The sequence below is a fragment of the Aedes aegypti genome, chromosome 3 (assembly GCF_002204515.2).
Source record: "Aedes aegypti strain LVP_AGWG chromosome 3, AaegL5.0 Primary Assembly, whole genome shotgun sequence".
Taxonomy (NCBI): Eukaryota; Metazoa; Arthropoda; class Insecta; order Diptera; family Culicidae; genus Aedes; species Aedes aegypti.
The window spans coordinates 380,115,448-380,142,943 of record NC_035109.1 but is presented as its reverse complement, the minus strand read 5'-3'; the positions used below and the strand labels follow the sequence as shown (position 1 = coordinate 380,142,943).

Genomic DNA, 27,496 nt, shown 5'->3' with positions numbered 1-27,496 from the left:
TTTGATTGAAATTGCGCTGCTAGGGTCAAGCTAAGGCTCGGATTTAACAAACTGACAGAGATACGATTTTGACTAGATCCACTCAATTTGTTTGCTTTTCTGATGATAGGGATACTATCGATAGAATATTCTATACCACTGATTTATGCGGATCCGCTTGGAACAAGAAGGTGTGGAGCAAAGCGGAGATAATCAAAATCATTGGGACCTACAAAACATGGACTGTTTTCGATGTTGATCAAAGAAAGAATATCGTTGCTGCACTATGGATATAAATCCGCTACCCCCATAACCACTGAATCCAACCAATGTTCATAAATTTTGTTCGTAACTACCCATTTAGGTTGCTTAAACTTATTCGAATTCAAACGAAACACTCCAATTTCAATTTTGTCACATATTTAATGGAAAGTTTATTCACTGCCAGTCTTAACTTTAGTGTAATTTAACTCGATAGACTATTACAAGCATTTCGTTTTCGCATTTCTTCTCTGTCTATTTTCTCCACACTGTTGTTAACCTATTACACCATTCCTTTCTGCTATTTGCTGTACATTTCGTCCAGAACGTACATCTCACTATTCATCTCCACTGGCGCTCAAGTGTTAGAATTAGACTAAATCCCGCCAGCTGATCTCAGCAATCAGAAATCATTCGTTATCCTTCGTCCCGGTTAGTTTTCAGTTCAGTAAATTAAGTTTGCAATAAATAGAGTTTAGGCTAACTAAATTTGATGTGTAGTTCTTTTTTCTTCTTCTCACAGAGTGCTTGTCTGTCTAATCATTCTCATTGTTTCCTGATGACGAATCACTTACGAGCAACAAATTTACACCTAACGCAAGAGAAAAATTTACAGCACATATCTCAGTTGGGTAGTTCAACTTCACTAATAAATATAGTGTATTTCTTCATGTAATCGTAATCAATTAAGCTAGTTCAGTAAGTTTCGCTAGTTAATGGGATTAAACTTTTTTGTTTCATAATCAGTATCCATAGGTGATATAATCAATAATAATAATAATAAGTTTATCTTTAGTTCACATACTTTGAATCGCCCACTAAACAGCAAAAATGCACATAGGTAATAGCTAAACTAACAGAAAAGTTTCATATGTGAAATAATCGGGTTCCTTAGCTTAGGGGAGGACTTGACTGCTTTTGGCGCAAGCAGCATCTCGATCAGAATCAGAACGTTGTTGCTCACCAATCCTAGAGTACAATTGTAGTAGTTATACTAGTATAACTAGCAGGAAGTTAGGGAAGGATCGGGGGAATGAGTAGCGACGTCTTAAGGGATAACAACATCTTCCTATATAAAGTCTTTACGCTCGTCCTTCGCTATCTTTGCACGTCTTCTACCCTTATAGTATTACACAACGAACTGTTGATTAATTAGGCTACACTATCGTACGGTGGTGGCATACTGTAGGCGATCGGTTGCACATTGTTGACCAGGGTCGAGCTTTGCTTGCTGTTCGGCATGGATCCTCCCAGGTTGGACCCGGATGTGGCACCGTTGGCGCCGCCGGCTCGACCCTGCTCAGCGGACGAGGCCGCCGTTGATGCTGCTGCCGCCGCCCGCATTTCCGCAAACGACGCTCTGTTGAGGGGAAACGGGGGGAAGGGAAATGATAAGAGATTTCATTAGAATGGCAAGATTTATTACTTAATACGGCGATAAAGCAATGGGCAAGCTGCTTCTGGCTAACTAAATGCAAAGCAAATCTACAATGCAAAGCTGAACGAACGTGAGCTGAAATGTAATGATGGAATTTCCTTTCTTTTTCCTTCATTTCAGGTGCTATTTGTGACACTGTGAAATTGTGCAAAAAATACAAAAATCGATATGGATGTTTGACGAGTGATTCATCTAGTCTTGCAATTTGAAGAAAAGCAAATCAAATCGTGTATTTGAAAATTGTTGTGTAAGTGATTAATTTAAACATTTTTTATAGTTTGTCATGCCTGTTTTTAAATATTTTTCAATTTTATTGTGGCACGCAAACTTTCTATTAAACATTATATTTGGGCAAAACATTATTTTAGAAAATTGATGATTCGTTTAAATGATAATATTTTGTTTCTAAATCAACTCTTTATGTGTAGTATTTGGTCTTTCGATTCCTTTGTATGCTCTTATAAGGTGAGCGACGAAAACAAGATCAATCGTGTCCAGTTCAAGTGCCGAAAGATATCCATGTTCAGTCGAAAATGGATTACCAACTGGTAAGCTCGTTTCATGCTTATGACAACGTTATTTTCATGTAATTTTTTATCAAACTATGGATGGTTCGTCATTACAAGTGTCGACCCTTATTTCTGTTTCCTTTCTTTTTTTGTGATTACTAAAAATAACCTTTGAATAGTTCGAAATTATGAATGTCGACTTAATTTTTCAATATTCTACCAATCTACCTTTATATTTTTACCGCAACACAAAAAAGGTTTTAAATACTTTATTGAAGTATTCCGTTCCAAGAAATTATTTCTCCCGAAGAGTTATCCGACTTTCTTAAAAATAATAACGAGCGATGGAAATTCTACAGAGCAGAAATGCAATTTCTGTCTCATGATGTAAGAAATAACATTGAAAATGTTGTAGTTATAATGTTGTTGAATCATTTAAGCAAACATAACTAAACAGAAGAGAATTGAATTGACAAGGGTAAATTTTTCTTCGTTTATATGGCATTTATGTTTTTGTCATTGGGACTCCTTAACAAATGTGTAAGTTGATATAAATCGTAAATATAACTATTAGTTTTTCAATTTATTGTTCAAAGCGACTTACTTTTTCCCACTAGTGGGGCAAGTAAAAAACAGAAATGCGTTTTCAAAAACTTGTCCTGTATTTTTCTCTTTAATTTTACATACAAATCAATTTCAGCGTACCACTTAGATTTGGTGGAAGTCAAGCTAAAAAATATTTATATAGAATTTAAAGAATCTCAACTATACGATTTCCACTACCCACTTGCCCCCCAGTACCTCATCTATTATTTACTATAATTGTCTTAGTAAAAATGAAACTATTAATCAAGCTGTTTTCCCCCAGAAGTGGAGAATCTATTCAATAACGTAGCATAGAACAACGTATGAAAGTACCAATAAAAACACAATTACGTAGACTCTATACTCTTTATTCAATATTGAAACCACCAGTTATCCATTGAACATTCAGAAATGCTTGATCGGCGTTTGTCTAACAGATTATAGAAGTGATTATTACCTATGAACAAGGTCATTCAAAATAACAGCCTTAAATCAACGACATGTTTTCATAGGATTATTAAGTCGTACGTTTCACTAGCAATTTTCAACAATAGTGTTCACAAGCAAAATACTTAGACTATGCTTGAACAATATAGGGAAGATCCATGGGGTATTTGGGTATTACCCCGTATCTTATTGTTTCTTTAAATACTGCTTTTACCTGCTGATGTATATAATCATAATTGAAGCAGTGGAGATGCATGCGCCTGTAAATCGGAAGGTCCCGAGTTTGAGCCCCGATATCACAACTATGTTTACTTAATTGAAATTTAATAATAATGTGTCAAATTTTTAAGCGTATATAACGGGACAGTATCGTTTTCACCACCTTGGCGAGCTGTCCCGTCGCTGTTTATTAAAAATGTTCAAATTGTCCCGTAATTTGGGAAACTGAGAATAGACACAGCATATTTTTATTTCATTTGTGAGTTTTTTGACCTACTCATTTTTTTCAGTCGTTATCAGTTTGTCATTCACAGTTTAACTAAATTTGTATACAGCATATGCTTCTGATACTTTTCTTTGTTATATGTTTATATTTATGCCAAATTTTAGCCGATTTCCAAAACATGGCTTAGTCTCATTTGTTTTGATAAATAAAAATAGTATAAGTAAGTTTAGAAAATCCTGGTTCAATAAAACATTTTTTGAACAATTGTGAAAGTCTCATATGAAATAGCAACATTTTTTTAAAGTCTAGCCTAAAAATGGGGATTAGAAGACCAAGTTTGGAGATGATTCCAGCAATCGAACCTATTTTCAAATTTCTTACAAAAATTATTCTTAAACAAAAAAATATCATCTTAAAACTCCTCTAAAAAAAAAAAAACATTTAAATCGACCAAAATTTGAGGTCATTTATCGATGTCATGTATTATTTAAATCTTTCAAATAAACGGTATCTGTTTTTGAAGTAATCTGTATTTAATACATACAGTCGACCAGAGGCGCGTCCACGTTCGGAACCATGGGTAGGACAAACGTTAGCAATTTTTTAGCAGTGAAACTAAGAAAAGATTAAACCCTGGGCTGGAAATTGAAAGCTATTATATTTGAAGAGCTCAAACACAAAGCAGTGTAAGTGACGTTTCGGCCGTTTTGAGTTGAGTTGAGATGAGGATTTTTTTTCTGTTTCCAAGCGTTCTAACGATATTTTCAGGTGACTTTTCCGCTCAACTAAAAAATAGCATAATTCTTGGAAGACCAGTTTGTTTTTTTTTTATTTCTCATCGTAATAGACTGTTTTTTATCCCGCCAATAATGGTGAATGATATGATTATGATTTCTGATACCCTTAAGTGGACCTCTACCAAAATACAAAAAAGGTGTAGAGTAAAGTGGGGCAAAAGTTCGAGTGGGGTAAGAGTTTCTTTTTAAGATTTCTAGCTCAATTCAAAACAAATCTAATAAATGTCATTGCGGTTCGAATGCTATTCAAGTAAGAGACTTTTACTCCAAATATCATAAAAATCGAAAAAAAACTGGGTTTTTATCACTAACATTCCTTTACTTCTGCACCTCAATTCGATGCCAGCATTTACCACAAGACTAAGAATGCTTTACGTTGGGCTGGTCGCGACTAAGTGTCTTAAAAATAGAAAATAGAAGACTCCTTGCCAAAAAGAGATATAAAGGGAACCATAAAGAGACCGAAAAGAAACCAAACATGAACCAAGAAAACAAAATTAAATCTAATAAGAGCCGGGAGATAAAAGTTTGACTCTTCATAGCATCAAAAGAGACACTTCTCTAATAACCTGAATTTTGGAACAGAAAAGTAATGTATCTAAACAATATTTCAGAAATCATATGAATTCCTCCAAAAATTCTTCGAGATTTTTTTCAAGACAGTCATAACTCCTCCATGATTTTATCCAGTGATTCATCCGTCGATTTCGCTGGGACATCCTCCTAGATTCAAGTTCAAAACGAAAGTTTTTTTCTTTCAGGATTTTTTCCAGGAATGTCTCCAGGGAAATGCCGAGAATATTTTTCTGAAAAATAAATCAGTGAGGTATTTCTGAAAAAAAAACTTATAGTAACATCTGAAAATATTGGGGTAAGTTTTGAAGTCACCCTTAATGAACAAGGATCTTTGAAATAACTCCTGGACTCTAGAAGAAATTTTAGAAGATTTCCCAAATAATTTGCTAAAAATCAATCGAATCGGAATAGTATTCTGCAGGATTTTCTAAATAAATTTCTGGAAAACCATTGGACAGAAACCCTTTACACATTTGTGAAATAATCGGAGAAATTATTGTCAAAATTTGTTTAGTATAAACTAGTGTAAAGACTTAAATGAACTTAAGAAAAAAAATGTTCAAGGAACTTTGGATTTTAGGGCGGAAACATGGATGAATTCTTGAAGGAATGCACATGAACAAGTGGAGAAATTCTTGAAGACTAACAATGGATAATTCGGTAGAAATATTAGTAAAAAATATCTGGAAGAAATTCTAGGATAGTTTTGGAAAAAAATCAAAGTTATACCTAAGGAAATTACTGGAGGTAGAAGCTTTGGAGTACTCAAGGATTACCTGGAGCAAATTCTGGAGAAGTTATTTAAGTATCCTTTGAAAAAATAGTCGAAAGGATTTCTGAAAGAAAGGGTAGAGAAATCTCTACAAAAACTTCTGAAGAGAGTCCTGTGGAAGAATTTGAAATAAAACAGCCTGATTTTTTTTAATAAAATCCCTATGATAATTCTTGAAGCTTTTCCGCGGGGAATCAAAGACGAAGTTCTTGAAGAGCCCATTGAACACGTTATACTTTCTGAAAGTTTTTTTGGAGCCTGTACATTCCTGCAATAGGATTCAATGTAAACAGAATAATTAAAAGGAGAGACTTTAAAGACCGTTTTGGTTGAAATAGATACTCTAAAGACCTTCCGTTAAAAGTAGAGACTTCTTGCCTCTACTACCAGTGTTGTTGTTCTAATTTTCTCATTTATTTCTAGACAATAAATGGATAAACAGCATATATTCTGTGAATTTGTGTATTTTTTTTTCTTTGCACCGAAGAGACCCGGATATTTGCAAAAGCTCACAAGTTCAAAAGTTCTAATGGTTGAAGAAGTTTCTTGTAGCAATTATTATACAGTTAGTTTCCCTTGATTTTCATTACAGATATTCTCAATCGCTCTTCTCGCGAGCCAGAACTTTTGGGGGTCATGTACAAATCATGTCATTCTTTACTAAGCATGCGAATACGATGGAAAACCTTACGACGTTGATCGTGTTTCTGTTAATCTAGTGTTTTGTTTTGTTGAATCGTGGGTAGGACAACCCTTTGACTGTCCTACCCAGGTGTTTTCGTGCGTAGTACATGTCCTACCTGTCCTACCCACTTCCCGCGCCACTGCAGTCGACTCTCCACAACTCGATATTCCATAACACGACGGATTTTTCGGTCCCTTCAAATTCCATACATCATGCTCTCCATAAGTCGAGATTTCTATAGCTCAATGTCTCCACTGTTACGCGGAAGGCAAATTTCCATCCATAACTCGATATCCATCTAAAAATTCTCTTATACAGGGAAACATGGACCACTTCTGGTTTGGAAGTGAGTGAAGACTTGCAAGTTGTAATGAAAGTTGAAAAACATGAAAATAAAAATATTAATTTTCAGTAAAATAAAACGTGATTTCTCGAGCATTTTGAAAAAAAGTTTTCAAACACATTTTTTTTTCAAGATGCCATCAACAAAATAATAATGCTTTCTTACAAAAGTGAACATAAAAGTATTGGAAATAAAGAAATTCGATCATCTGATTTCAGGATATTTTGTGTCGGTATGTTCTATAACTCGATAATTCTACAAGTCGATGGTCCCGGTTGGAAGGTCGACTGTATTTCAAACCCCATAAGTACACTATATTCCAAGCATTGTAAATTATATTGAACAACAATTCTATTTTTACTATTCATACACAATTGATTAAATTATCTTATTCAATGAAAGTATTAAAACAATTCAGGTCTATTATTTTTTTCTTATTTCTTAATATTTATTAACGAAATTTTTAGCCCTGGGCTAGTTCATCTCAACGTGTGTCACTATAACTTCATAAGTGACTATCGTGGGGATGAGATTCGATCCCGGGTCATCGGCGTGAGAGACATGTGTGCTAACCACTACAATTGGATTGGTCTATGATTTGATCATCATAACGAAAACATTTTCGTCTTACTTTTCCCAGAATCAAATTTTTAAAGTTCAAAACTATGATGAATTTTTAGAGTAAAATTTGTATTTATCGATATTTTCCAGAAATCATTAAGCAGAGTTCTTCATGAGAACATTTGTTTTCGTCTTTTACGATTGTCTAGTTTTTGTTCTTCATTTGTCCCGTTCAGCTTATGGTGAACCTACAAATTTTAGGTACACAGATTTGACTATGTAATAAAAGGTACAAATTAATAGGGTAGAAGCATCGGTTTTGGCCATATCGCCAAAGTGCCATAGTGGTTTATACATCGTCTTACAGAAAATTAGCGTTCATGTTTCAACATTTCGCGTTTGAAAGAACACGTTCACATAAGGGGCTGACCACGTGGTCTTTTTTTTTGGATTTCCAGATCTCCCTCTCCCCCCTCGTGGTCTTTTGTCCATACAAAAGTTTTGAAATTTGTATGGACCGTGGGCATTGGCGGTGCCCCCCATAAATGACCATGTGATTAATGGACCACCCCTAAGAAAGTTTATTCGTCCAAATTGAGCCAAATAAAAAAAAAAAACTTTATAGTTTTACATTCTTTACACCTAATTTGGCCAAGGTCTTCCTAATTTGGCCACACACATGAAAAAATCAATGTGTTTGACCAATTTAGGAACCGAAGTCAAGTATGTGGCTGAAACTGGTTCTGGTGGCCTAACGCGATTTTCAATTCGAAAACAAGGTTAAAGCTTTCATTCGGCCTTTTTTTAACCAATATTTTCTCTTGGGCTGACCAAAACCGGTGCTTCCATCCTACGAATGGCTTTGCTATTAAAATTATCAAATAAATGTCGAAGAAATACCGAACAAACATTTTATTGGTACGTTTATATAATCAATTTTATAAATAAATATGATAACCATTTTAGTTGAATCAAACACCAAAACAGACTGTTCAGTACAGGGTTGTCAAGTATCATGACTGGCTTGCGACACTGACGAAACGAACGTTTCACTGTCACTCGTCGAAACATTTGTGCTTATTCTGCGCGGCGTGGGAGGTGACAAAAGTCGAATGAGGTGACAATTGTCGACTCGTTCCCCGTTTGATTAGCATTAGTCGTCTCACGTCACCCGAGGTGAGAGCGACTCGTCTCAACTCATACGCCGCGCAGAATAAGCACAAATATTTCATGAGCTCACTTCGTCTTTCGTCAAGTCGCAATGACGGAACTCTCACGAGAGCAATTTTAATGCTGTTGTTCTATTCAAATTTCTATCTTATTTTGGACAATTTCGGGAAGTAAATGTGTTTCATGCTTGCAATACAAATGCAACTATACAAATAGCTGGGTCTATTCTACGACTGGCATGAGGTGAGAATTGTCGGTGTCGTATAGCGAGGTGACAATTCTCGATTCGAGTGAAGTGACTCGCCGTGTAAATCAAATGGAGAGTCACTTCACTCGAGTCGAGAATTGTCACCTCGCTATACGACACCGACAATTGTCGCTTCACGCCACTCGTAGAATCAACCCAAGCAATTATACCAGATAATAAACTAAAAATAAGCAAATTAATGATTCCGACACAGGCCCTAGCGACGGATAAATGAAAGAGAACTTGGAGAGAATCTTTGTCCCTGTCTCTCCGTCCGATGACAGGGAGAGAAGCATCTATGTAAAAGTCGCGCGATACCCTCCATTTACATTGACGCTTTCCAGCCCTGGTTCAGTAAGTATTATAGTTGCACAAATGCTGAACAAAGCCTATTATTTTATATAACCGTGATCATAAGTAGTAATGGCAACTATAACTTTTCTTCGATATTTTAGGAATAACACTGCATGTAATTCTATTAGACAATCGCTGAACAAACATTTCTGGATGTTTTGTGGAGACCTGGCGATTTAAATGTTGAATAAAAGTTGTGACTTATAATGTTACTAATGTTGAACAGCCGAGAGAAAACATTGAATAAACTTGTGTTATACTACGTAAATAAAATGGCTGTTGTTGAATACGTTCTCAATTCTTGGACAAATAAGGCTTGAATAATAGTTTTATTTTACTGAGTCGATTATAACTCTGAGTAACTTTTCTCAACTCTTGGGCTGTCGCGCTGTTGTACTTTGTTCAAAATTTTGCCACCAGGTGGCGCTAGTGAACATGAATCTTTTGTTTAGCAAATATCTCAGGAGCCTGACCACGTATAATGATTATTTTGTTCAAGAGATTCGAGATTTTGCTACCAGGCGGCGCTAGTGACATTGAAATTTTTGTTTTGCGAATATCTCAGGACCGTGAACATTTAGAAAGATGGCATATTCGGCAAAGTTGATCTGTAGCTCAAGGTCAGTCTCCAATTCCACGGCCTAAATAAAGATAGCAATTGAGCTACTGAACAACTCTGCCGAAGACGCCATCTTTCTAAGTGATCGGGTCAGAGACAAATAGGGACCTCCATGTATATTTTGATTTTTTGACTCAAATAATGATAGCCTTTAAGCTACTGAAAAACTTTAGCGAAGGCGGCATACTTCTAAGTTGTCAGTATCCTAAGATATCCACGAAACAAAAGTGTCATGCCCACTAACGCCGCCTGTGGCAAAATCTCGAATTTATTTGCTCAAACAATGATAGCCCTTGAGCTATTGAACAATTTTGCCGAAGACGCTATCTTTCTAAGTGATCAGGCTCCTAAAATATTAGCAAAACAAAACATTCATGCACACTAGCGCTGCCTGGTGGCGGAATTCTGAAACCTAATAATCACTGCTTGTCAGTCCTTGATCTCCTAAGCAACTTTGTCGAAGATGTTTTTTTTTGTATTTAACCTAGATCGCGAGGTGTGTAATGTTGAACATAAAAAAGCAAGGGTGTTGTACAAAGTACAACGCGCGACTATTCGCGTTACAAAAATTCGCGCGGCAACCGAAAAAATTTTTCTTGGGTATTCTGGACACTATATATTCATTTCGGCAGAGGAGATTTTTCGAAGCTACTGAGCTCATGTTTTATCGCAATATCCTATATATACACTCCCGTGCAAAAGTTTAGGGTCATTCCCTAAAAAAACATACAAAAGTGTTTTGTCCATATCTCCGTGATTACGCGTCCAATCAAAACTCTCTATGGCGTATTCAAAAGACAATGAGTTACTTCGTCTTACTTCATAGGTATTTTCCATTAACATTTTTTGAATTGTGTATACCATCAGTAGCCGCTCATGTTCTTATTACCACTCACTAGTGTAAAAACGGACTTTTCGTATGAAAATGCGATCTTTTTCTCACGGATCGGCAAAGGACATTAACAACTTTTAAATGAAGCCATCTGAAATTATGTTCATCTGTTTAAATTAAATAATTCTTTATATTAAAACTCGCAGAGACCTTGTGAGCGGCTATTAGTGAACTAACGTAAAGCTAAAATGCATAGATGGCGCTCTTCTAGAATAGGGATTAGTGCATCTTAATCGAAATTCCTAGTGATAACTTTCGAAGAAACATAACCACAATCATTTATCTGACAAGATTTTTGCAATTTAAGGCAGATTCCTGTGCCTTAAATAAATAAATAAATATTCATTTCAATTTGAAAAACTTTCGCAACCTAACCTCACTTTTGATCGCCAATTGGATCAGTTGGTATTTTTGTGTTTTCCAATTACCGCTCAGGCCAAAAATTCAACAAAATTTAAAAAAAAATGTCGGTTTTAGTACAGTCATCTCTCCCTTACTCGATATTGAAGGGACCATCGAGTTAGGGAGGTATCGAGTTACAGAACACAAAAGTAGTGCAACTGCGTTCCAAGGAACCATCGAGTTAGCCATGAAAATCAACTTTTACTATGGTTCTCTAACTCGATATCGAGATACGGAATATCGAGTAAGGGAGAGTTAACTGTATACAGTTTTCTTTATTGCTGTTTTTTTTAAATTCATTTTTTTGCCGTTGATTATCTATACTCGGAGCTGCATTGCGACATAAAAATGGTATTGATCGACTCAACAGATATTTTGTTAACTTCCCTTAAATGTGCGGAATCTGATGATACTATTTTTTTACTTTAAGTTGTGACATTTTTCAAAGAAAAACACTGAAGAAACATGGCTAATTTCCTCAGCATTGGATTGACCAAAACTTTAAATCAATGTGTCATTAAAATCCTCACACATCAATGAAACATTCAAGTCATTGTGCAAAAGTTGGTGTATTTTAAATGATTGTTTCATTGATTTTTAATTATTGTTTCATGAACAGTTTTCTGATTTTTCCGCAAAAATTTCGTGAGTGCTCTTCAAAGATTATGAGATTACGATTCTAATGACACATTGATTTTAAATTTGGTCGAACCAATTTTAAGGAAATTAGCCATGTTTTTTCGGGATGTTTTTTGAAAAATGTCACGACTTGAAGTTAAAATTTGTTAAACAAAATTTTAAAATATGTTTTTGTAAAAAAAACTACGAAGTAAGGATAACTCATTGCATTTCGAATACGCCATAGAGAGTTTTACTTGGACGTGTTATCACAGAGACATGTATAAAACAGTTTTGTATGTTTTTAAGGAGGGAACCCAAACTTTTGCACGGGAGTGTATAAGTGCATCCCATTACAAATTTCCAGACGATTTTGTCCGAAAAATAGAGTCCAAAGTAAATTATGGAGATGCCCAAGTAGTTCTTTACCCTATCTAGGTTCTTGTCAGAGAGAAAATCATCAAAAATAGAAAATTAGATTTTTGATCAACTTCGATCAATTAGAAAAAAGTTTTGCTTTGAAACCTTTAAATTTCCATCACTAAAAATTATAATAAAACAGAAAATTCGTTTTTCAATGTTAAGGCAATATCTTTTTGAAAAACTTCTATGCAACAAAACCGATAAAAAAAGCAATCATGCATCATCCTACTAAATTAGACTGGTACAAAAAACAGCCAAAATATGCTGTAAAAATATTAAGATGTAAAATTAGACGGGATAACCACTAGATTTGTGACTTCAGTTTGAAAGAACATTCTTTGACAGTTTTAGCTCTTCTGGTTGTCCCTTAGACTGAGGGCTTAAAAATAGCATGGAATTGTAAGTCAACCGTTGATTCTAAAATCTAGTTGTTTTGAATACTATACCGAATTTCGAAACAAGTAGAAGAAAAATGAGATGCAATGTTCTATACAAATGTACTGAATGGACTGAAAATTCCAAACGCAATACATTGATCGATATATCTAGTGCCCCAGGAATTTTACAACTTTGTTTTCGTTTCTGAACCAATCTAATACTACTTCATACCACTTGATAGATTGAGATGAAAAAAGAAAAACTACTACCACTACTGATACCACACTAGTTAAAAAAAGCCTCCAAAAAACATGGCCCACCTACATGTGTTATTCCTAACAGGCAGTTTGAGAGTAAAACTTGTCCTAATTATGATATCGTCGCGCAATACGCCCATTGGATTGAGAGTCCGCTAATTTATATTCCGTTCTTGTGTCGTGTTCCAATATAGTTTGTTTTCGTGTGTGAGTGTCGCTAATGTTAGGTTTGTGTGAGTGTGAGTCATAGTGTGATAAGTGTGCGTGAGTCTTTTTCTTTACCTGAAGGACATTTTCAAATACCTAACGAGATATTCTCTAGATTTTACTTTCATACGCGTCAAACTATTGTTCTTATGTTCCATATATTTCCGTTTAGCGGTCGAATGTAAGTTCAGACCGCAAACAACTACATTGCTGCTGCTGCTGCTTATTACAATCGTACGTACTTTCGTCTCAATTTATTTCTAACTTTATATGGCTAGGGGTTTACAATTACAATTACTGTTTGCTTTGGAAATGCTTAACTGTATTTGTGAGTGTGTGTTTGTCACTTTTCACATCGTTTAACATTATCGGCTTAACAAGTTATGAAATGTATGCGTGAGCTGCTTCTTGCATTTGTTTGTTGGTATGCATGTGTGTGTGAGTGTCTTTTACAAAGTTTCCCTCTCCTTGTCGTCAATTGTTTGTCTCAGCGCAGGGTTTGTTCTTGAGATGATTGTTCGTGGGTCAGTGGGATATTGCTGTATGCCTTTCTAAGATTGTTTCGCTGAGAGAGGAATACGTCCGTTTAAATGTATGTAATGTGTTAGTGATGGTTGGTGAGTGTTCTTCCTGATTTTAGAGGGTGAGTTTCAAAAATTCGAGCAATAACGCAACGCGATGCTTCTAATCATGATTAGTAGTATGCTTTGGATGTTGGTTGCTGTTTTTGGGAAAGTTAGTCTAGCGACTGATTTATGTTGGACGCCATACGTCGGGATCCTCCATCAGGGTCGAGTGCTGATCCGTTGAAGGTACGCCCTGTACCGGGGACATCGCGTTCGGCGAAGCCATCGCTGCCATGTCCTCGCGAGTTCCCCTTTTAGGAGCGCGGTCATAATGCAAACCATTCGACAAGTTCAATGAGTTTGTTAGCATGGAGTGGAAGCATAAAAGTCAGACCGTTAGAATGAGACTCAAATGTGGACATGAAGACACACACATGATGAGCTTAGTTAGTACATTAATATCAGACACCACTCTGAGACATTGTACATCTGCTTAAACAAACGAGATAATGTGAAAGAGCGAGTACTTACTTTTTGCCGAGCGACATCATGCCGTAAATCATTCCGGTGACGAAAATGAGCCCGCAACCGAATAAGCTACCCAAGCCTAGGCAGAGAATTACTGGTGGAAGCGCGATGCTACAAATAAAAATAAAGTAAAGTAATCGGAATACTCTCCAGAACATTCAGTCTGTCCCTTACATGCAGTACAGGGCGGCTCGGTTCCAGTAGGGCCGTTGGTCCGCCTTTTCCGCAATCTGCTGCACGTGGTCGATGAAGATGAAACAGCAAGGCGCCTCTATCGCTAACACCACAAAACCGGCCAGAATTTCTAGAATGCCACCGACCAGGCAGCCAACGTCCCCCAGCAGGATCCCGATGCAGTTGTACAAACCGAATAGGATGGCGACTGTAATAAGAAAAAAAATGAAAGAACTGGTTGTTGATCTATCGCTTTCGAAGGTTATTGACGAAACCAAGTGGTTAGTTTAAATAATCCAATTAATAAAGAATCCAATTTTTATTATAAATTTCTAAGTTGACTGCTCTTGAATCATTATAGGATGAATTTCTACCTTTGCATAGTCGTACTGACGAAGTGTTGCACAAATTGTCATTCAACGATTTTAGATTCCTAGATAATACGAAAAGATAAAGTCTAACTAGTCTTCAGATAATCCATAGATTTAAAATCTCCAATGAAGTTGTCATTACAAGCCCAAGGCATACACATGAATTGAGTGATACCTAACTGAGAGGTTTATACATAGGCACCTGATAACAATCAATTGAGACAAGTTGCAATGCAAAGCTATTTCAATCAACACAACACCAATCATCTGCAGTCCAGTTGAGATGATGATTCACCGTACGTAAACCACAAACAAAACAAAAATTCGCTCGCTCAATCCGCATAGATTTATCTGTGTGTTGCGTCTTTCTTATCTTATCACGAATCGCGCACAGTGTGCAAGCAATGCTAGAAAAACGCGTAGCTCATTGAACGAAACGTCACAACGTCGGTTTAGAGCAAGATCGGTGACAAAGTTTCTCCGGTGCGACGTACCCAGTACTGGCTTTAATTGGAATTAGTGGGTTGTCTCATTTTATGTTTTGCAGCCGAACAGCAGAGATGGCTTATCTCTTGTTTGAACTGATCAAGCGTTCGCAAATCGTGTTGATAGAAGCGACCTATTGAAATTCTTTCAAAGTGTGCTAAAATATTTAAATATCTTTTGCAAGATTGCTCTTTTCGATAAAATTTTATTTTAGAATTTCAAGCCTTTCATTGGTTTGATAAATTAATCTATTAGCTGCAATCAGCACTTTCTTTCAACTTCTTACCGCGTATGAAACGAGCGGGAGCTTCAAAGCCAACCAAAGCGTAACACTGCGGAACACGTTTTTGTCTCAAGCACCAAAATATCTCTATTTACTTAATTCAGGGTTGCTGAATACATTGCCGTTTTCAAAAATGTCATAACACGTCTAGTTTTTGAGACATTGGCTGATGAAAATGGAAAATTTGACTATTTCAGCTAACTTGCATGCAAGTTTACCAGCTTGTATGGCAAATTATTTGCATAATTTGCTACCTAATTGAAACTTCATGTGTATAGCAATACTTATCAACAAAGCTCATAATACTTTCGATGCTCAACAATTATTTTTTGGTGGTTCAGAAAAGTATTGTATTTTTCCATACAAGAGAGATGAAGAATTTTGTATGGAGACTGCAAGCATGCTAAAAAAATCGATTTAATATAAATTTTATGGCGCAATTTCAACCAAATTATATCTGAAATGAAAGTTTAAGTCCTATTTTGCATGCTCGGTGGATTAGATCACTAAAAAGTATGATAAATCACACTAAAAATATTATGTAAACATCGATGAAACTAATGATTTATTCAACTTTGACGACCTGTAGCTAAAATTGTGACGTGCTGGAACATTTCTGAGAATGGCATCAGATTCAGCAATCCCAAATCTACTCGAGACACATAACTTGATACTTGAGACACGTAAAAATGTCATTTTTGTTACGCTGTGTAATTCTCGACACTGCATAGAAACAATTGTGCCTATTGAAAAATGTAAAGGTAAAACTACATGACTCACAACTTTATAAAATTTTAAATTGAAAATACTGAATAACACTTTTAGTCCGCGCAAGTGAAAAACTTGGCAAATCTCGACACAAGACCAAATTACCGAAGAATCTATTACCAAAATGGAATCATTTTAGGGGTCATGCACAAATTATGTCACGCTCCAAGGGGAGAAAGGGGGGTGCTCGAGCCCAGCGTGACAAGCCTTACGAACATTTCGGGGAGGGGGTCAAAAAAGTTGAAATTCAGCGTGACATAATTTGTGTACCATCCCTTACTCCAACAAGATAGCTCAGTCTAGTAGTCGATACCCTACTTTCATATTGCTCATATCGCCATTAATTAGGAAAGCTGCTCGTCCACTAACTTTGCACGTCTCATTCCAGTGCCAAGCGATGGAGCTGAAAGCCGTACGCGCAAAACATTTCGAACCAAAATCCCAATGCATGTAGACATAGATATTAATTGTGCTACACATGTCCATTTACAGAACGTAAAATTTCAGCGAAGCTCTAATCAAATTTATCGTGCAGCACTTTTCGCCTCTACTCATTGCGCGGAAGATGTCCGAATGCAATGTTACAGATTATGATTTTTAGTATGATTGTTTACTCAAATGTTATGTAATAAATTAGCCTTGCGTAATAAATCATGACGCAACTAAACTCAGTTACAAAATATTCTATACACGATTCCTGGCTTGGTTTGCTGGGCATTATATAGGGTTAATAGTTATTTAAGCAACAAGTTGCAAAATGATGGTTTTTTCAGCACGAGTCGTACATTAATTACGTCGAATGCTGAAAAAAGGGTTTTGCAACGAGTTGCATACAACATTATTTGCGATTACGAAAAATGCCTTTCAAGTTGTTTTATTTCTAGGAAAACAAACATTTTTGCGTAGCAAGAACCTAGAGTATGGCCCACAAAAAAATGCGAAAAACGTCATATCATGTTTTATGGTACTTTTTCTATAGAAAATGTGCACGGAACATTAATTTTATTCATTTTTTGTATTGTTTAATCTATTTAGACTTAGTTTTACGCTTTGTAGATGATTTTTATCTGTTATTGTCACCTTACTAGAGAGGAATTGAAAGCATATCTTAAAATTTTATCATGTGGTCGTCGAGTTCAATATTTTTGTGATGAAAGCTTCTAAAACATCAACGATGGCGTGAGATTCTTCAAATGATAGAATTGGTTCATATCTGGATCATTGGAGACTTAAACATATTTTCGAAAAAACGGCTCAATTTGGAGAGCCGTTGTTGAACCTTCCTATAAACGTGATAAGCGGCTCCGTTTTGCTCAAAATCTATGAGCAAGTATTGATATAAGTTGTCTCTAACCACAGGAACAAAATTCATCCACAAAAACTGTTATAGACCTCCGTATTTATTTTTTTATTAAACTTTAACAAAAAATAAAGGCATATCAAACCTATAAGACGCAATTCCCCTCAAAACTATGACCATGGTAAAATATTTTATTGTGACCATGAAAAACACATTCTCTAAGAACTCGTCCGTCCTTTGATACCAAACAAACTAATATTTTCAACAATAAAATGTGATTTTCGAAGATGTAAATTTTATCACCAGAGTATACGACAATCAAACGTTATTTCTAACCTTATTTAGGACAGAAATATGAAGTTATGTCAGAATATACTACAGTAATCAGAACATACATTCACTTTTTAGAGAGTAAACTGATTGCCTCTGCTAGATGATCCAATTCCAAGCCAAAATCCCTTATCTGAACTGGATTTGGATCATCGGACGGATGTAAAATCAGAATCGCTAGCTGATGAAGTCATTGGGAAAACCAGAGTAATTTAACGAATGGTGTACTCTTGGTAACTTTGAAAACAGAACTGAAAAGTGCTACTTTTCAGCACCGTTTGCAGTGCTGAAAAGTAGCACTTATCAGCTTTATTTTCCCAAGTAACAATTCCACAGCAATTTGGCATTCGTGTGGATTTATTAATGTTTTGACAGTTACGTGCATGCTATGATAGCTAGAGGCGACATTTAACGTTGCTAGAAGATGACATTTTGTAAGTCAGCTCTTAGTTGTTTACAAAATCTTCTAGAGACAAACTATAAAGTTAAAATTTTGTGGCTACAAAACCAGCTTTATTGCAGCATAGAATATCTCATTTAAACTGCAAGTGGTGGCTGAATGATACTTGTTTGTGACGGCTATGATAAAAGATTGACATAATACACCTTGTTGTCACAAAAGCTGCCTTTAAACTGATTTACTTGCACTTCAATCTTGATAACCTACCTTATTTATACCTCCTAAATCGATATTTCTAGCGTAACATTTGAAAAGGGCCTATCTGCAAAACGTAAACATTGAGAAATTCTCCATTGAAGATTCCGTACCATATTTATTATTCCTATTTTAAACCCATTCGCATTTTTACTAGTTTCATACCTGTGTTCGACACCCATTAAAGTCTGTTGCGTGGCCCATTATGTTTCTAATCTCATATAACACAACAACTCGTAAAAATTGTTGAATTCAAACATCACCGGCAGATAGGCCCTTTTATGAATCTTCAAACCAGTTAGGCCCTTTCAGTTAGGCCCTTTGATCAGTGTTGCATTTGAACGCGTTCAGTTTGCGTTCCAGTTCAAACTTTTGAACGAGGGATCAAGTAGGCTTGAACATTGAGCAGTTCAAAAATTTGAACCCATGCGAACTGAAAATTGAACGCGGAATGAAAACTGTCGTCATGGCAGACACACGACTTATTTCAATGTTGCAAAGTTTTGCAAACATGTTAGGAAACATTTAAGGTGCCATATATTTGTAACGATTGGAATTCAATATGTTATAATGTAGTGTTTTCGTGTTTTCAGCTTCATTGTGCATTTTGAAGTGAACGGGCCGTTCTTGAGCAGGTGCAGAATCTTGTACGAGAGTTCAGTGCTTACTAGGTTCTCGTGCAAAATTAGAACGCGTTCAGTTCACTTTTGGCTCGCGTTCAGTTCAAAATGCATCACTGCCATTGATTGAACATGGTTTCAGTTAGGCCCTTTTATAATTTGCTAATTTTATTGATTTTTGAATTGGTTTGCATAAATCTTGAACAAAAATGTGAAAAACACTATATAGAGCTTAGTGACATTTGAACACACGTAGACTAGCATACGCTCGTCATACACAGTTTGTTTTTGTTTTCCTCAAAGAAACTTACACTCGCTTTCCAGACTCATCAAAATGAATATGGAAATATTATCCACTTTGAAAAATGTATACACGGGTTGTGGGTGTTTTTCGATACAGAGTGCATATTGTTTTCCTCTAAGGTTCACAACTACATCTACACTAGAGCACCCATACCACTGGGCGTGATAATCACTATAATAGCTAAATATTGGAAATTTTCGGTTGAAGATTCAGTACCATATTGATTATTCCTATTTCAAACTCATTCGCTTTTTACTAGTTTCATACTTGGGGAAGATCCAAAAATGACGTCCATCGTTTTTCGGGATTTCTAGAACCCTTCTACCCCCTCTGTCACGCTTTTTCTAATACCCAATCCATGCACTGTCACATTTTCGTACATCCCCCCATTGGAGAAGGCCCCAATTGATGGACGTAATTTTCGGATAACCCCTTGTGCTCGACACTTATAATGGTCTATTACGTGGCTCACAACGATTTGAATTTGAAATAGCACAACAACTTGTAAAAATAGTTCAATTCAAACATCATCCGCAGATAGGCCCTTTTACAAATTTTCAAATCAGTTAGGCGCTTTTTGAATTTGCTAATTTTATTGATTATTGAAGTGATTTGCATAATTCTTCGACAACATTTATGGTGGTAAGCTCCATCGAGCTTACCACCATTAATGATTATGTGAGAAAACAACACAATATCATACAAGCTAAATATTGGAAACTATTCTATACAAAATCAGCAACATATTGATTATTGATATTTCAAACCCATTCACTTTTTTTTACTAGTTTTATACTTGTGTTAGACACTCATTATGATTTATTACGTGGCCCAGATCGTTAGTAATCTAAAATAGCATAACGACTCGTGAAAATGGTTGCATTCAAATATCATCAGCAGTTGGGCCCTTCAATGAATCTTCAAACCAGTTAGGCCCTTCGATTGGACATGGTTTCAGTTAGGCCCCTCCAGTTAGGCCCTTTTATTAAACATAGTTCCAGTTAGGCCCTTTTGGAATTTGTTGATTTTATTGCTTATTGAAGTGATTTTCATAGTTTTTAAATAAAATAAAGCGAGAGAAAAACAATGTAATAGCTAAATGTTGGATATTCTTGGTTGAAGGTTCAGTACCTTATTGATTATATCTATTTCAAACAAATTCACTTTTTTACTTGTTTTATACTTGAGGGCCTTCCTTAGCCGAGCAGTTTAAGTCCGCGGCTACAAAGCAAAGCCATTCTGAAGGTATCTGAGTTCCATTCCCGGTCGGTCCAGGTTTTTTTCGTAATGGAAATTTCCTTTACTTTCCTGAATATAAAGTACCTTCGTACTTGTCACACGTTATACGAATGCGAAAATGGCAACTTGTCAAAGAAAGCTCTCAGTTTATAACTGTGAAGTAATCATTGAACACAAAGCTTAGAAGCAGGCTCTGTCCCAGTGAGGACGTAATGCCAAGAAGAAGTATAAGAAGAATTCTTGCAGGGCTGTTACAAAAACAAACGAATTTGTTTTTGTGAAAATCGCGACTTTTGGAACTCGATCCACAACTAGAGGCTACAAATAAAAATTATTCAAAATTTTTAATGTAATAATTACATTACATTACACAATTATTGATTTTTTTTTTCAGGATAAAAAATCAGTTTTTCAACTAACTTTGCATTGAGATTATGATAAAACTAGTAAAAAGAGAATGGGCTTGAAATAGGAATCAATATAGTACTGAATCTTTAATAAAGAATTTTTATTAAGCAATGTTGATTTTCTCACATACCTAATCGATTGATTTTGATCTAAAACTTTGAAAATCACTTCAATAATCAATAAAATTAACAAATTCCAAAAGGGCCTAACTGGAACTAAGTTTAATAAAAGGGCCTAACTGGAGGGGCCTAACTGAAACCATGTTCAATCAAAGGGCCTAACTGAAAGGGCCTAACTGGTTTGCAGACTCGTAAAAGGGCCTATCTGCCGATGATGTTTGAATTCAACCATTTTCACGAGTTGTTTTGTTATTTAAGATTTAAAACGTTATGGGCCACCTAGTAGACTATTATGAGTGTCGAACACAAGTATAAAACTAGTAAATAGGAGAAAGGGTTTGAAATATGAATAATCAATATAGTACTGAATCTTCAATCAAGAAATTTCAATATTCAATGTTGATTTTCTCACATAATCGATTGATTTTGTTCTTAAACTTTGAAAATCTATTCAATAATCAATAAAATTAACAAATTCCAAAAGGGCCTAACTGGAACTAAGTTTAATAAAAGGGCCTGATCGCGCACGGGAATGGTTTAGATCCTACGTTGTGTTCTTTTTGTCGTTAGTTAAAATAAAACAACCTTCTTTTGGACCGTCCTGCCATGGCGGAGGTATAGAGCGTACTGATAGTTTATTTAGCTTCTCTTTAATGGTGTGTGATACAAAGAATAGGGTTGGTGCACATATTGTTGCGTTGCACAAACATACCGCCCCCCAAAACCTACGGTTTTCCAACAAAAAAATCGTGTATTGGCGAGGGTAACGTTTCACTCTTAAATTGAAATCAATGAATGTACGTGTTCGTGAAAAAATACAATGCGATTTTAGCTGCTATGGAACTATTGTTCACTGATGTTTTGTCTCCTTGCAATATGTTGATAGTAGCGTTGCAAATAGAGTAACTACGCAAGTATCCGGTAATCGTACTCGCCGTTTGATGTGAACATGTTTCTTGGCTAGAACTGTCCGTAGTTCGGAATGAGCCAAGAACGTACATGCTCTGCCAGATGGCTACCTAATGGGCCACACCACCGTAGCTGGGAGTCGACAGGATTGATCGTAGTTGACAGCGTCTTCGCTCCGCTTCTGCACTATCATCACTTGCTCCAAATGGCACAAACAGCGATGAAAAATGTTGCCCGAGGTATCACGTTAATGGTCACGGCACCAATTATGATCGCGCACGGGAATGGTTTAGATCCTACGTTGTGTTCTTTTTGTCGTTAGTTAAAATAAAACAACCTTCTTTTGGACCGTCCTGCCATGGCGGAGGTATAGAGCGTACTGATAGTTTATTTAGCTTCTCTTTAATGGTGTGTGATACAAAGAATAGGGTTGGTGCACATATTGTTGCGTTGCACAAACAGGGCCTAACTGGAGGGGCCTAACAGAAACCATGTTCAATCAAAGGGCCTAACTGGTTTGCAGAGTCGTAAAAGGGCCTATCTGCCGATGATGTTTGAATTCACCATTTTTTTACTAATTTTTATGTTATGTTAGATTTAAAACGTTACGTGGCCCAGTAATAGACTATGAGTGTCGAACAAAAGTTTAAAACTATTAGATAGCAATGGGTTTAAAATAGTAACAATCAATATGTTACTGAATCGTCAATCGAGCATTTCTCAATTTTTACGTTATGCTGATTACTATACAAGGGCTAAATATTGAAAAATATGGAGGAAAATTAAAAATGCACGGAAGGGCCAATCTGATTTTGATGGAAATTTTCAGTTAGGCCCTTTCATGACCAGTTAGGCCCTCATAGTTTTATCATTTTCAGATAGGCCCTTTTAAATTTGAATAAAATTACCATTAATAATGCATTTTGCATGCCCGTAAGAGTATGTAGGAGTAATTTACGTAAAAAATGATACGAATAATCAAGTTTGTTTACATTTTGCAATTAGGCCCTTTTCAAATGTTACGCTAGATTTGGGCTCTTCAAATTAGTAATCCTTTAAAAGAGAGATTCGCGGAAGCTGACATTTCTGTCAAAGTGTGAGCCAAACGAACATGCGTTATGTTTGTTTTGAACTTTTCTTAAGTAGGGGAAGGGGTGGTAAAATGAACACCTTAAGGAAATCATCTTGTTTCTGATAGAAAAACGAGGAATTTGTATAGTTCTTTCGCACAATATCAAAAATAGGGATGTAATCTATAGCAGCGACATGGATTCAAACTAAAATAGATAAATTTTCACATCTTTTCATCGCTATCAAAAAGCGATGCAAATGTTCATTTTACCTGCACTATGTGGGTAAAATGAACAACTGTGTGTGGTAAAATGAACACCATGCAAAAAACGTGAGCAAAACAAATATTTCTGAAAATTTTCATTGCCCCACCGAAAATACATCCATTAAAGATGGAAACCCATTCAAAAAAAATTCTAAAGGTATCAGATTTGACATCATATCATAACGATATTCACCTCACTGAAAAACCTCAAGTCTTCCGAGCTAAAAGTTACGTCAGTTCTAATTTTCAAAGGTGATTTTCTAAAATCTTAGTTTTCGTTGATATTTTACTTCAATTGACCTACGTATCAACTCGAACACTTAGATTTATGCTCTAAATCGTCCGTGTGTGATAGAAAATCATCGAAATTTGATTTTTCTCGGTAAAAGTCACGGTGTTCATTTTACCACCCCTGTTCATGTTACCACCACTTCCCCTAGTAATGTAATCCGCTTGAAATTATTTCGATAAAAGTAATTTTGCATGAAGCAAAAATATGGAATATGTTTCTTTTTTAAATTTTTGTCAATGCGATTTTTAGTTGTTGATTTTTTAGTTTGAATATGTAGCTCAAAGATATATAACGTAACAAAATACACCTTTTAGCAATGAGGAAGTCATGTCCGTGTTACAATATTATTCTCGACGCCGAGCGAAATCAGCACTGCTGGTCTGTTGCCAAATCATTCCATTTTACTTCCGCATATCTCTCTATAAAGGATCACTACTTCAGATGCATTGCGAACACTTATTCCTGACGGAAAAACGACGAACGTTTTCATTTTTATAAATTGACGCTTATATTGAGCTGTTCGGTAATCCAATCCGCATGGTTATTAAATCAATTAACTCATTACGCGTGGTAAAGATGGACAATTTATGGGTGAAATCTCTGTAGTAGTCATGTCGTCACTTGAGTGAGAACGACACGTTGATAGCCTTCCCGGATTGGATTACCGAACAGCTCAATATAAGCGTCAAGTTATATTAGAGTGTTACTGCCTCTTTATTTGACCCCTAGTTTATTTATTTGACAGATTTGCAACCCGAAGCTGGCTCATCTTTTAATTTTTTTCAATACTTCATTTAGTGATTATTTTCTATGGAATCGCTTCGAGAAATTTCCTGAGGAATTGATTAAAGAATTTCGTTTTGGAAATCTCAGGAGTACAACCTAGTTTTTTTTTGCCAAATAACACTATAGAAATTAACTCAGAGATCTTCGGGAATTCCCGTAAAGATTGTTTAAGAAATTTTTTCATGAAATCCCCAAGTCCTCCAGGATTTTATCCGATGATTCTTATACCGATTTCCCTAAGACATCTTCAAAGACTCACATGTAGAACTTCTTCAAAAATTCAACCAGATTTTTTTTTTCAAAATAGCGTACAAAGATTTCTTACAACATTGTCCTCTAGAATTTCTATAAGATTTTAACTAGAAATTTATCTAATGATATCTCCAGGAATTACTCATAGATTTCTTTATGGAATTCGTATTAATTCTTTGAGATTTTTCAAGGAAGTCTTCGAAGGTTTGTCCACGTATTCTTCCATGATTTTTTCAAGGCATTTCTCTATGGAAATGTGAATGAACTTTTTCAGAAATTTGAAAAAATGTTCATAAAACAAATCATAAGCTATTTCTAAAGAAAATTTTGGAGAAACCTCTGATTAAACTTGACAATTCTTAAATCATCCTTGATGGATAAGGGTTACTAGAAGAACTCATAGACCCTTGAGGAAATTTTAGAAGAGATTCTAGATGATTGAAAAAAAAAAATCAATGCGAGCTCTGGATAATATCCTGCAGGATTTTCTGAATAACCTTGAAAAACATCTAACGGAATGCCTAAAAAAGGTGTAGGAATGATCGGAGGATTTTCTGAAAAAAAGCTGCAGTATTAATTAGTATGGAACCTTAAATAGACTTTTTTACATGGATTTTTTTAAAGAAATTCATTGAGAAATGTTTAAAAGCACTGCACTTGTAATCCTTGGGTGGAATTCATAGAAAGAAGTACTAGACTAACTAGACATAATTTGTGTACCATGCCTTATTAGATTTTCGCGAATAACCTTTTGAGGGATTTTTGGAGAAATTTTAGGGTTACGTAATAAATGGATGTTGCCAAAGATCCTCATTGAACAGTTCAAGGAGCGTTATAATGGCAGCGTCTTGAAATTTTTGGTGGATTTTAGCGCGAAAATCCTATGTTATGAACATATTCTACCATCAAAAAAATTTTCCTGATAATCCAGGTTTTCCAGTTTTTTTAGGTAGTAGACACCCTGCACTAGAATTTAGAATATACCAATATCTATTTGGTTTTTATGGCCAAAAATCAAAACTATCTTGATATCGAACGTTATACTTTTATTTCCAGAAACTAGATGTAAGGTTTCTGATATCAAAAGAGTCTATTTCACGTAATATCAACTCAAGTATGAATGTAGCATTAGTATTTTAGCATAGAATTGCTTGAGCCACGTGTTTTAGTAGCTGCGTTAGTGCTCCAGTAATATAAGTTCGAAAATGATACAAGAGATTCCGCTCATTTAAGGGAAGTTATCTATTCAAATGTTCATTATAAAAAAAAACTATCGTGTCGATCAATATTATTTATTTGCTATTCCGTTGCATATCATCCTACTTTTCATCAAAAGGATGAACAACATAACGGCCTACTTTTCCTAACAAAAGGAGCAGTATCGAAAAGTCGGAAAGTGCTAGTTTACAGCACTGTTAACGGTGCTGAAAAGTAGCCTTTTCAGTTCTGTTTTTCTTGTCGTCAATAATATATCTCATCCTCTTCTTGCGCGATTTCTTTAATGTTTATGGATTTCTTGTACGACTTGTGCTGAAAAAATCATCATTTTGCAACTTGTTGCTTAATAGTAGTTTACGGAACAAGTTGCAGAATGACGATTTTTACAGCATTTTACGGCTAGCTGAGTAGAAGACCACTTGAGGGAATCAGAAATGATATCGGAATGCATTCATCATTGTTTTACAATTTCTGAAAAAAATGTTGTGTAATGATTCATTACACAACTCAAAACAGTTGCGTATTAAGAAAACGTTGCGTAATGAATCATTACAGCACTGATTTCAGTTGCGTAATGACTATTCCCGCACTGCATACTTCAGCCGTTTCATGACAGATTGGCGTGATGAAAAACAACCTATTACGATGAGAAATATGCAAAAATATATTATGTCACAGTGTAATTTGTAACTGCATCTAAGTGTTCCTATTTCCGCTTCTGGTACATAACAACCATTTGTACCGAGACCCTACCGTTTTTATTTCATTGATAACTTTGTCCAACACATATTACAAATTGAACCACAGTGCTTGGATGGTATCCAGTATAATTCAAGCATAAAAATTACGATAATACTTACAGAATCCTCCCACAATTCCAACGGCGCGTCCACCGTACTTTAGGTGCCACGGTACGTCATCGCGGGGAACGTTATCCTGGCCGGGGCGGGCCATCAGCCCGGCTAATCTCTCGGCGAAAGACTGCAAAACACAGAAATCAAACGCAATCAATTAAACACAAAATTCAATGCGATAAACAAGAGTGTTCACCACCCCCCAAAAAAGAAAGGAGAGAAAAGCCACACATGAGCAAAAACCCCCACCCCCCCTCCGGGACCCCACCATGGAACCTGATTAGTGATAAACTCGGAAGGGGGTCAGAAATCGATCGGATTCTCCCATTCACTTACCATTTCTTCTTGTGCGGTTTGCTGTTACTTCTGAGTTCCGCGGAGAAGACGAGGGTAAGAAATTGGGCACTACGCTGGCAGAAAAAAAAACTGATGATGATGACGAGTTCAAATACACTGACTGACAAGCAGAACAACGGAACAACCCCGAACCGTACCGGAGGAGTAGTGTTAGAGCACTTCACTATTCTCACGCACGCACTCACGAGACGGTGGCTTTTCTTCGTTTAGCGCATCACACGGCGGTCGAACGGGTTGAGGATCTGTCCGGAACGCGAAACGGGACGATTTTTCCGATAAAGCGGACGAAAACTGCTTATCGCGAAATGTTGCGCGACGATCCTCCTTCGAAGGCGAGTGAAAGATTTTCTGTGTTTTGCTCCCGTGCGGTTGGCAG

The 27,496-nt window shown here is 36.0% G+C and overlaps 1 protein-coding gene across 3 annotated transcripts; it reads right to left on the bottom strand.

Annotated features, from left to right (window-relative positions):
• Positions 1 to 382: 382 nt before the first annotated feature.
• LOC5567464 (calcium channel flower) lies at positions 383 to 27,496 on the bottom strand. Of its 3 annotated transcripts, none has more exons than XR_002502122.1 (6): positions 27,100 to 27,496; positions 26,770 to 26,890; positions 14,234 to 14,441; positions 14,063 to 14,170; positions 12,826 to 13,842; positions 383 to 1,600 (listed from the first exon to the last, which is right to left on the bottom strand). XR_002502122.1 is itself a non-coding variant. In XM_001657415.2 (6 exons), the coding sequence occupies exons 1-6, from the start codon at positions 27,100 to 27,102 to the stop codon at positions 1,541 to 1,543; spliced, it is 606 nt and encodes a 201-aa protein (XP_001657465.1). In that variant the 5' UTR covers positions 27,103 to 27,496; the 3' UTR covers positions 383 to 1,540. The 3 variants fall into 3 exon arrangements, 2 of the variants coding, with proteins under 2 accessions (XP_001657465.1, XP_001657464.1); XM_001657415.2 differs by having other exon boundaries at positions 13,737 to 13,842; XM_001657414.2 differs by lacking the exon at positions 12,826 to 13,842 and having other exon boundaries at positions 27,100 to 27,472.